This window comes from Penicillium crustosum (genome assembly GCF_028827405.1).
Source record: "Penicillium crustosum strain IBT 35664 chromosome Unknown utg000002l_segment0_segment0, whole genome shotgun sequence".
NCBI classification, from domain to species: domain Eukaryota; kingdom Fungi; phylum Ascomycota; class Eurotiomycetes; order Eurotiales; family Aspergillaceae; genus Penicillium; species Penicillium crustosum.
Genome location: NW_026623123.1, coordinates 8,761,450 through 8,772,392, shown reverse-complemented (window position 1 = coordinate 8,772,392; position 10,943 = coordinate 8,761,450). Strand labels below are relative to the sequence as shown.

At 47.9% G+C, this 10,943-nt stretch overlaps 5 protein-coding genes across 5 annotated transcripts; 2 read left to right on the top strand and 3 right to left on the bottom strand.

Moving 5' to 3' along the window:
• Positions 1-85: 85 nt before the first annotated feature.
• N7487_006849 (fungal specific transcription factor domain-containing protein) lies at positions 86-1,349 on the top strand (the record flags this gene model as incomplete). Its single annotated transcript, XM_056874596.1, has 3 exons — positions 86-198; positions 267-836; positions 899-1,349. 3 exons carry the CDS (start codon positions 86-88, stop codon positions 1,347-1,349), a joined length of 1,134 nt encoding a protein of 377 aa, XP_056732316.1.
• Positions 1,350-1,431: 82 nt separating this feature from the next.
• On the bottom strand, positions 1,432-3,159 carry N7487_006848 (Major facilitator superfamily domain general substrate transporter; the record flags this gene model as incomplete). The annotated part of the gene is made up of 5 exons (XM_056874595.1): positions 1,432-1,691; positions 1,756-2,212; positions 2,271-2,432; positions 2,485-2,907; positions 2,971-3,159. The coding sequence occupies 5 exons, from the start codon at positions 3,157-3,159 to the stop codon at positions 1,432-1,434; spliced, it is 1,491 nt and encodes a 496-aa protein (XP_056732315.1).
• Positions 3,160-3,880: 721 nt separating this feature from the next.
• Positions 3,881-5,000, top strand: N7487_006847 (aminotransferase class IV; the record flags this gene model as incomplete). The annotated part of the gene is made up of 3 exons (XM_056874594.1): positions 3,881-3,955; positions 4,011-4,115; positions 4,170-5,000. 3 exons carry the CDS (start codon positions 3,881-3,883, stop codon positions 4,998-5,000), a joined length of 1,011 nt encoding a protein of 336 aa, XP_056732314.1.
• A 929-nt stretch (positions 5,001-5,929) lies between these two features.
• sar1 (Arf family GTPase SAR1) lies at positions 5,930-7,160 on the bottom strand (the record flags this gene model as incomplete). Its single annotated transcript, XM_056874593.1, has 5 exons — positions 5,930-5,970; positions 6,082-6,381; positions 6,501-6,606; positions 6,791-6,894; positions 7,142-7,160. The coding sequence occupies 5 exons, from the start codon at positions 7,158-7,160 to the stop codon at positions 5,930-5,932; spliced, it is 570 nt and encodes a 189-aa protein (XP_056732313.1).
• Positions 7,161-8,016: 856 nt separating this feature from the next.
• On the bottom strand, positions 8,017-10,200 carry N7487_006845 (DUF2457 domain-containing protein; the record flags this gene model as incomplete). Its single annotated transcript, XM_056874592.1, has 1 exon — positions 8,017-10,200. The coding sequence occupies one exon, from the start codon at positions 10,198-10,200 to the stop codon at positions 8,017-8,019; it is 2,184 nt and encodes a 727-aa protein (XP_056732312.1).
• Positions 10,201-10,943: the final 743 nt, after the last annotated feature.

Here is a 10,943-nt window from a genome sequence, read left to right as displayed (position 1 = left end):
GGCTGTCTTACTGATGACAATTTGGATGTTGAATTCACCCTCTTGCAACCATAGCAATGATCTTTGGCACCTCACAAGATATGCGATGTCCATTGCCCTCGAGTTGGGTCTTCATCGACATAATCCATCCTGGCGCTTTGGCCCCGAAGAAATTGAGATTAGGTCTCGTACATGGTGGACTGTATATAGTCTGGAGAGGTTTGTATCCAGCCATTGCCCTTGAATAACAAAAGGACAAGGACAATCGAATTTAATACTGCTAGCAGATCCATAGCTCTGAACACGGGGAGAGTCTTATCTGTGCGCGACCAGGCAATCGATACCCCAATCCCTTCGTTCACTAGTCTTGACCAGCTTACCGAGCAAGCGGCGAAGACTGCCACTTTGTTCCATGCCAAATCTGTTTGGCTCTTTGTCCATATGATTGAACTTCGGAGAATCGCCGGTCGAATTTTGGAGTCAATCTATATCGCCCGAGATCGGGATGGGCGATGTTCATCTCTCACATTCCAAGAACTCTGCTCTATTTCAGACGATTTGCACCGGCAATTGGACAACTGGAAAAACCAACTTGATGCTGCAGAAATTGGTTCATCACGAGAATCTAAATTGATGAGGATTGAATACTGCATAATGTTGATGCATTTAAACCGTCCTTCGCCGGCTTTCATGGTTCCCTCGCAAAACATGGTTGCCATCTGCTCTCACGCATCATCTAGTGCTCTGAAACAATGGGCAGCGATACTAAATGAGTCTGGGATAGATTATATCTGTCGGTGCTATCGCCAATTCCATGATATTCTCATGGCAGGTCTTGTTCGTCTATATAGTGACTGGTAAGTTAATAGAGGCTCTCTTATTTAAATATCAATATCGGAGCAGGATACTAAATGACTAGGCATATGCAAAAGGTCGCTCCAACCCCCAGACCAACTCTGCGACCTGAAGATGCTGAAATATGCCTTGACTTACTTCGCAAGGGAATTTCAAATCTTCACGATCCTTCTCTCTCGAAATTCGAAAGGATATTCCACTCCCTCAAAGAGAAAGTATACAATTACGCGTCTGGGTTTGATGAATCAAGACAGAGCATTCAATTTGCTCAGGCGCCCGACCTTTCAATATACACCAATGCGCCGGACATGACCGGGGCTCGGGAAGATAGCCATTTTGTCCCTAATACCGAAATCGGCATGATTTCGATGGGATCAGAGGGCCTGGAAAGTTATTTGAACCAAATGACGACCATTTTTGACAACGAGATGTTTGATATTGATGATACGCTGACAGCGTGGTACGGATCCGTTCTCAACGACATTGGAGATACCGATAATATGCGAATTGGGTGACAAGGTACATGTATGTATGTATGTATGCTATGTATTCTCAAATATTGTATTATTCCATCCCGGTCGTATCTAGATTATATATTTAATATGCGTATCTGAACCTATTGTTCTCCCGATCTGTTGAATCATCCAGATCCGCCTCAATCCCCTCCATACCTGGCCTTTCGCTAATCTGCCCATGAACACGATCACGGTGCTTGTTGGAAATTAGACAAGACACGAAATACAAAATTCCAGTCAGAGTCATAATCGCAAAGCAGCAGAGCATCGCCCCAATTCCCAGTGGATAATGCGGTGCTTGGTCATTGCGGAAGAACTGTGGGCCAATGATGTTTCCAACAGCTAGAATCATATATTAGCAAGGGCTCCAAAAAAAAATAAATAAATACCAAGGAGAGAGACATACCATAAAATATAGCTATGGAGATAGAAACGAAGCTCTTCTTCGTTGTTCCGCTAGTGTTGGAAGTTTGCAGACTCAATGCGAGCACCCAGGGCACGTTGTAAAATCCCATAATGTAAATGCCAGCCAGTGAGGCATTGCGCTGTGTGACTGGGTCTATAAGGTGAACCATTATAGCTCCAGCCATAGCAATGAGGGAGGATATAACCCAAAGCAAGCATCGGATGTTGGGGACGAAGAATGCGATAGTGGTAAAAACCGCCTGCGCAACCATTGCAACTGCAGCCTGTGGAGTGGCGAGTAAGGTTGTCTTGGCCTGCGAAAAACCATATCCAGATATAATAAGCGGATTGAAGTTCGTGATTCCAGCATTTGTGATTGACTGGGCTATGGCGAATGTCATGAGTATGTAGTATCTGGGGTCTGTGAGAGCGTCCAGAATTTGACCGAGCTTCATGTCCTAGAGTAACAGATACAATTAGTTTGAGCTCCCTTTACTGCTCTAGAAGACTGCATACCTTGTGAGAGCCCAGACCAGTCTGGTTTTCCGCAACGCGTAAAAGTGCAATCTTTTTCTCTTCCGCTGATAGAAACCAGGCGGTTGCAGGGCTGTCAGGCAAGGCAAAGATAACCAAGCCGCCAACGAGAATAGTTATAGCACCGTAGATAAGAAAAATATACTGTATCCTGATTAGGACGTATAGCATAGTGTGAAGAAGCGAAATAACTTACCTTCCATGTAGGCAGATCTCCCTTGATGTGTCCGATAGCATAACTCAAGATACCACCGAAGACACCGGCAAATGTATTATACCAAAACGCAGTGCGCAGAGGCTGTTCATTGCGTCGGTACCACTTTGCATTGACTAGCAACAAGCATGGAAGCAGAGCAGCTTCGAAAACACCCAGCAAGAAGCGAATGACAGCGAGTCCGGCAAAGTTGTGGCAGGCCGCCAGCAAGCATAAACATGCACCCCAGGCCACGAGACAACCTCCGATGTATTTTCCGGTTGGGAATTTTGTTATTAACCAAAGATTGGGAAATTCCATGGCAAGGTAGCCGAAGTAGAAAATGCTGCCCAGCCAGCTGTATTGTTGTCCGACCAGATTTGTGTCTGTCTTTAAGCCATATACTGCTGCATAGGCGAGTCCATTCTATTTGATTGTAAGTACCATGTATTTAGTGGGTATATATAGATGTATTGGGGAAGACGGTACCTTATCCAAGAACGCCAGTGTCATTGAAATGACGATGAGAGGCATTACAACAGCGTCGATTTTCATTAAAACGCGGCGAGATTTTGCGGCAGAAACTTCAGGTTCGAACTGCCCATCACGCACATCATATAGTATGCTGACAGGGTCGGTGCCAGAGCCTTTAGTATCGACATTGGCTGTTTGATGCATCTTGAATGTGCCGTGGGGAATATGGGAGATGGTGGTGGAGAATGTGCCCGTTGGCTTCTAGATAAAGTAGCACGAATAGAGATAAATATTAAAAAGATATGTAGAAGGGCATCAGCTATCGCATCTCATTTCAACGATGCGAATAAAAAATTACTTAAAAATCCGAAGATGAAGAGTTTGCTCTTATATTATGCCTGTACGAGCTCTATCAGCACGCAATCTAGCTATCTTCTGATGAAATCAATCTTATCATACTTTAAACGTCTAATATTAAACTGCAGTGGAGCTGATATGGAGTCCTGGGAATGCGCGTGTATAATTCGCTTGTCCACTTCTTTTCTCGGGGTGAAGCGAGAGTATATCTCGGTCTACACCGAAAGGTGGGTCTTAGGGCTTGGCATATCTCCAAGATATCACCCACGTGGGAAAGAGATATAGGCTATTTTACCACTAGACCATAACAAAAAAAGGGCTCAGAGCCTGGGGGCCATATTCTAGTCTAACAGACAACTCCTAATCACATTCGGACCATACCGAGAGCGAAATTGGTCCAGCCTCTCGGTCAACACCGACGTATACTCCGGCTTGTGGAGACCCATCGAAGGGAATTCTCGGGGATTGTATTTAAAAGGCGTAAACATCCATGAATCGCTCCAATTGCACGAGAACAAAAACGCCCTGAACAACTCAATATTGTTTCTTATTCCGAACAAACGTGAAAATGAGCTCCCTCGATCAGAGCAAAAAGGGTGCAACCCACGCAACAGTTCCAAATGAGAAGAACCAAAACATCCTGGTGAGCTTACTTCCAGAGAAAATCTGATATACATCCAATCTCTGACTAGTCATAGATCGGAATGCGCGATGGTGTCAGCGGCGACTTCAAGCTAGTACCACGCAAAGAGGCAGTCGTCTCCGTGTTTGATTCAAACTTCTTAATCGGTGATGGTATATGGGTATGTAACCATCCGGGACAGGAGGGAGAAACAAATGATTAATAATATATACAGGAAGGAGTGCGCGCCAGAAATGGACGAATCCAATTCGCCAAAGATCACATCAACCGTCTATTCCAATCTTCCAAGGCAATGTTCATGGACCTTGGACTATCCAAACTTCAACTATTGGATCTCCTCCACAGAACACTTGATGCAAACAAGATGTCCAATGAGCCACACGTTCATATCCGACTAGTTGTAAGCCGAGGCTTAAAATCAACCCCCTACCAAAACCCATCCGTGAACATCGGTCTCCCATTGATCGTTATCATCCCGGAGATCAAAGCTACAGACCCAGGGGTGAAAATGCAGGGACTAAGATTGATCACATCGCATATCCGTCGAGGACCGCCTGATGTCAAAGACGAGATGTGGAACCACATTTCCAAAGCAACAGATGTACAAGCGTGTATCAGTGCGAATGTCACCGGCGCCGATGAATCCCTGATGCTGGATCTGAATGGGTTCGTCAAGACGTGCAATTCGACTAATTTCTTCATTGTTCGGGACGGCGAGGTATGGGCTCCGACGAAGAATAATCAGATGCAGGGAATCACCCGGCAGAAATCTATTGATGTTTGTCGGGCTAATGGGATTCCTGTTCGAGAGCTTGATTTTACTCTTACAGAGGCATATGGTGCTGATGAGGCGTTTTGTACTGGAACATTCCCTTCGCAGATTCATGTGCGAGAAATTGATGGACGGACAATTGGAAGTGGGAAGCGTGGTCCGATTACAGAGCGTATTCAGCAGTTGTATATGGAGATGGTGGTAAATGATACGGAGAGAACACGGGCAGAGATTCAACAGGATCTAGAAGCAATGAGACCGTTCAAGCTCTAGGGGATTTAAACGAAAGGTTGGAATCCAATAGGTGGATTTGATGCTTTTTTGGAGGAAAGTATGTATAATATGCAGCAAATTTAACAAAAATTCAACGTCCACAAAATGACAATATCAACTTATTTTCTTCCACTCCGAAGCAAGTTTTGTTAGCGCAGCGCACAGCCTTCTTCTCACTAGCCCATGGCGTCGGTAATTCCCCAGGGCTTATCATTAATGGAAAGACCATCATCCTGAAATGTTTCAGATGCCCAAATATACTGAACGAAGGAAATACTGGTTTCCTTCGACAGCTTGATACTAATGTTTAACCCCGAAGAGACTACAGGTTAGGCCAGCTAATTCGTAAACTCCGATATAAACAGAATGCCCATGTCATTCATGACGAAGAAAGGCTAAGCTTAGAAAGAGGGAGACAGAAAGATGTAGGGTTAGACAGGGCATATTATATGGTGATGGTTGAGAGGAACCCGCGAAACCATTCATTTAGTTCATCGGTGTTGTAACGCACCATTCCTATGCATTTATACCAGGAAAGAAGAAAGAAATTGAAGTCTTTAGACTATAGTAACTAGGAAAAAACTAGCTAGCTAGCTCGAGCAAAAGCGCAGAACAGAAGGAACAAGAATTGAACAAACGTGACAAGATGAGCGAGGTACAGCGTTGTCGAGTGACACATTCAAGACGTACAGGTACGTGCGGGGGTAAAGAGTTGGACTATGTTTGTGGGAGGGGGGGTGTATAGCATAGCTAGATATTGGGTGTTCGGGTGTAGAGGAATGTCGGAGAAAGCCCGAAGCCAAAGCCAAAACTAGAGCCATTTTCATTTCACTTGGGATTCTTGCTCCTGTGGAGTGAATATGGATTTAGGGTTGACGGGTCAGGGAGGGGAATCGGTTGCGTCGGGGGAACAGAAAAGGACTCTCTGTTTAAACGTATTGGGACAACCATCTGATGCCCTCGCCGTATCCTGTTAGAGAAAGGAAGAAAGTTAGTTAATTGTTTCCATGTGTGCTTAGCCACCACGGCCCAGACCCCCGCTGTATATCCAATGGAAGGCTTGGGCCTCGACAAAACTTACCCTGTCTCATAACAACACTGCACATGAACACCTCGATAGGCCGGATACCCTCGAGAGGGACCTTGCCCTTACCAGTGGTCTGGTAGAGACCGAGCTGGTGGCGCAGCTCATCCTCGCTGACAGCATCGGGGTGATCGATCTTGTTTCCGAGAACGAGGAAGGGAACCTTAGAGAGCTCCTCCATGGCGAGGAGAGCATCGAGCTCGGCCTTGGATTCGGGGAAGCGCTCGTAATCCTTGGCGTCAACCAAGAAGACGATTCCGCTAACTTCGGGGAAGTAGTCCTTCCAGAGACGGCGGGCTGAAGGGAGAAGGTAGGTCCGTTAGTTGTGTTCAATCCCAATAACTGTGGAGGGGTGTTGTGTTGCTTGGCAGTATGCTTGCGCCACATCACGATTCCCCATCAAGAGTATCACTCACCCTGCTGGTGACCACCGAGATCGAAGGTCGTGAAGCGGTTGTTGCCGATGGCCAACTCCTCGGAGGTAGGGTGTGCGGTAGGTTGCAGGACGGCGACACGGTCGTTCTGTTGAATATCCTGTCAGCAAACAAGCCCCATACAACGTCCAGTTCTTCATATATCCGCCGTGCTATATCCAAGCTCCCGGGTCTGTGCAACAACCCAAAGAGACCAGAGCCAGGGCTTGTAGCCAGCGGAATCGAACACCAAAGAGCTGGGTCTTATCTTCCCAACCTCAACACCAACTCACCTTCAACATGTGCAGCAGTGTTGTCTTGCCGGCATTGTCTAGACCGAGGAAGAGAAGCTTGGCGTGCTTATTGAGGAGACCCAGCGAGGCCAGGACATCGTAGACTATAGTACAAAGAAGTGAAATTAGTAAATTGCATCTTGTACCTCGAGATGCACATCCGATCACAAGCAGCCGGCACCGCAGCACCGCCGTCGCATGACTCGATGTCGGAGCCGGAATGAAGACATATTCAGTTCCAATGCAGCTAAACTACCCAGAGAAACATTTTGTTCTCTCTTCCTCGGTGCTTGAGATCGGCCCCGGACGGTGACTGCTGGTGATCAGGTGTTGTGTCGGGAGGGTACTTACACCAGTTGACGATCCACATGGTGAAGGGCCGGATTCAGGAAATAATTGAAATTAAAGTGACGAGCAGGAATCACAGATTAAGATCAGTGACTAACTGATTGGGGAGAGGTGGATGGACGGGAGTGGAAGAGATAGAAGCAAAGAAGACAGGTTTGATGTTGTTTTCGGGGATTGGGTTGGGTGCCTTAGGCAGGAAGACGGAATCCTCGCGCAGCGATAAGCTACGACTTGGGAGATTTGGGCTGATTTGGGTATTTGGGTATATATGGGATGATTTTGTAGATTTGTCTTTGATTTGTTGGGAATTTTGATCATAATTGCGTACTTTTCTCTGAATCTTCATCGTGGCGAAGACTCGCCACTACTCGACCTTAGTAGGTTGATTACTGTTACCATCTACTACTATAGGAAAAAAAATGTTCATCTAAAATATATTTCATATTCACTCCCATCAAACTGATGGATCTCTTTATTCACAATGCAGAAAAGCCAGATAGGGGTATATGCACCGCAGCCATGCAAGACAACAAAGGAAGCGACCTCTGGCAAGTCCTCAGGACCGCCGTACAGAAAGAGGGAAAAGAAAGGATATAGATATACTTCCGACAGAAAATGCAAAGAAAGAACCACCTCCGTGTAGGGATTATTGAAGAAAAGGGGGGAAAGGGGATAAGTGTGAAGAAACCATTCATGTGGACAACACAAAGTCGGCTAATATGTGTAAGAAAGCGAAAGGCACTCGGATCGCTAACCGAGCAGGGTAAAGCAAAAAAAAACCCCCGAAACCAAAAAAGGTGACAAAAAAGGTAGGTATATACAGGTCAAAAAAACGGAGGGGTGAAACTTTTTCATACAAGTTCCATAGGTAGGGACACCTAAACAGATAGGACGAGCTGGGCGTCTTGACCGACGCCGTAAGCTCTGCACCTCTCAGCAACTTCGAGGCCAAGCTCCTTCATCCGTTCGGCTCCATGGCCTGGAATAGGCCGTTTGCCCATCTGCTCTTTGGCAGCTTTGCGGCAGTGTTGACGCCAGAACTTTTCTTTGCGTTTCTGGCGCTTTTTCTCGAGCCCTTCGACAATGTCGATTGGGCCACGAGTGTGTAGCTCACGGGTACGCGAGTGTTCTTGCTCTGGCGATTCAGAGAATGTTGGGATACCTTGCCAGCGGTGATCTTTGTCCAGGCCGGTGAAGAAAGGGTTGGGGACGCGGGGGAGTGACTTAGTGCGGACGAGAGGCCGGCGCTGAACCAGGTGACTGATGTTGACACCTCCAGGAGACTCAACAATGGGCATATCATCGGTGAGTTCCCAGGTGGCTGGGGTGGGGGACTTCGCTCTCATGCGTGGAGGCGGGGACTTGAGACGCTTGGGAGAGGTACGGCCAGCGCGACGGGGTGGTGGGGACATCAAACGCCTGGGAGAGCGACGGGGTGAGTGCTTGCGGGCCTCGCCCTCTGGCCGTCCTCGGGTAATTTCATCACGGTGACCTGTGGCGGAGGGCACGCTGGAAAGCTCCTGCTCGGATGGTTCGAGGTCTTCGTTGTCCTCGGGATCGCTGGTAGGGAAACTGGGGTCGATATCTTGTGGGATGACAATTTCCTTTAGACGGCGGCGTTCTTCGAGGCAAGATTTGTAGGCGAGTTCGAGGGGGCGATCCTCGTCGAGGGTTCCACAGACAAAGTCGGTACTATCAGGAAGGTTCGGGGTTCTCGGACGAATTCCGATGCTCTTGGGGGTCTTTGAAGCGCGACGGCCACTGATCCTTTGCACGGGGGCTGGCAGCCAATTCGAGTGGTCGTCCGTCATCGAGTCAAAAGATGTGTTCGAGGCGCGGCGTTCCATGGTCGAGGGGCGTGCATCGATGGATTGACTGGTGGGTTCAGGGACACGGTGTGATGACCCCCAAAACTCAACGTCCGATCCATCCTCGTCGCTCTCGTCTGACTCTGCGAAGCCTTCCTCGTTGTCCGATTCATTGCCGTCGTCTGAAGAGAAGTCGTGCACAGTCTCGTCGTCGTCAGGAAGGTCTTCCATATCGTCTTCCTCCTCCAATGCCTCTTCTTCCGCCTGTTCGCCGAGCCGTCGGATGGCCATTTCTTTCTTCATACAGTCGTTCAAAGTGATCTTCTGCGTATAATCGGCCTCCCTGTTCACCCATTCATCGTCCTCGTCCATAGAGCTAGCAAACTCGTGGAACCGAGTAGCTTCAGATTCCTCGAACTTGCCGAGTCCACTGGTTGGGACACCCTTGCGCTCTGTAGACACAGAGACAACCTCCTCTTTGGTAGCCTCCTTGGAAGCCTCCTTGGAGGTTTCTTTCAAGGCGGGAGAGGCTCTGCGAGCAGTAGGTGCAGGGGAGCCACGGCATCGCGGCCGGATGGAGGACTTGGCTGCGGGAGATCGCGCTCTCTGGCAAACAGTCTCCCGTCCAGGACACGCGAAAGTAAGTGTGGTTTTGCGCTTAATGAGTTGGATTGAAACTTCCTCGGTGGGAAGCTCCTTTGGTGCTTGGGCTTTGGGTGGGAGTTCTTGTGATGCAGATGGAGAGACGGGAGATCTCAACTCGTTATCATCAGTTTTACGACCACAAGCGAAGCTAATGCATCGTTTGCGGCCCAGGTTGGCCTCAACGGAAGTTTCACTGGGATCGACAACCTTCACTTTAGGGGCCGAATTTTTCTTTCCCATCAACGCGGCATTTTTCATCATCTGAGGAGGTAAAGGTGGGCTGGGAGTATTAGACAAGGATGGACTGGTGAGGCCGCCGTCGCTGGTCAATTCGGCCGTCGAGACGCCACTGATGTTGCTATGAGGATAGGATCGGTACATGTAGGAGTCGTAGTGGGAGGCGTGTGGATCGGTTGGAGACATCTCCGGGCTACTCTTCAACGCGCGTGTGAGCAGTGATTCCTTGCGGTTCACCGTTGGCCGAGAAAGCACGATCTGATCGGAGTTCGAGGTGGCGTGCATGACGTGTTCAGGGGGTTCATCGACATCCTCGGCCAAGTCGGCCTCGTCGTGGGCCGGCTTGCTGGACGAGTTAGGCGAGATGAGCATCCTCAATAGGTTGTGAAAAGAAAACGTTCTTTCTCCGTCCCGAGATTGTGCCATGTTGTAAAAGGGTGAAAAAGGGTTCGCGGTATAGTTCCAGGATAGAAAGAGGAGGATGAGAGTGAGGCGAGTGGCGTAGGATCGAGTTGAAGGCGAGCGTAGAAGGTTGCTTAAAAGATACAACAAAGTCTTTCATTCAACAAAGGCTGTTCTTGATATCGATCAATGTTAAATCGATCGACCTTGAGGGCAGAACAAGATGTCCCGAGCGAGGACTAATGTCATGATATAAACCGCATGACTAGGGGGTATCGAGACGAAGGAGGATATTCGCCAAGATCGATAATTGTGCTTAAGAATGGCAACTCAATGTTGAGGCGCTGGACTAGATCTGTTTCTCGAATACCTCCAGGCTTGAAGGTCCGTGCTTTCGGAGGGATCTCGATAAAGGAAAAAAGAAAGGAAGGTCAGGAATGTCGAGAATGTCAAAAACGAGAAATGGAGTGGAGATTATAAGGAGGAATAAAAAGTAGAAAAGAAGGGGAAGTTTGGGGAAAGGTTGGCAATAATAACAGAAACAGAGGAAGATCGCATAGAAAAGGTGCAGGGGTCTCCCGATGTCTTGGAGGGGGAAAAGAGAGAGTGGGAGTGACGATACGGCAGCTCGGCACTGTCGTTTTCGGACTAGTTTGGCTGGTTTTCAATTTCTTTTTCCCACGTTTTTTTTAATTTTTTTCAATTTTTTCAAC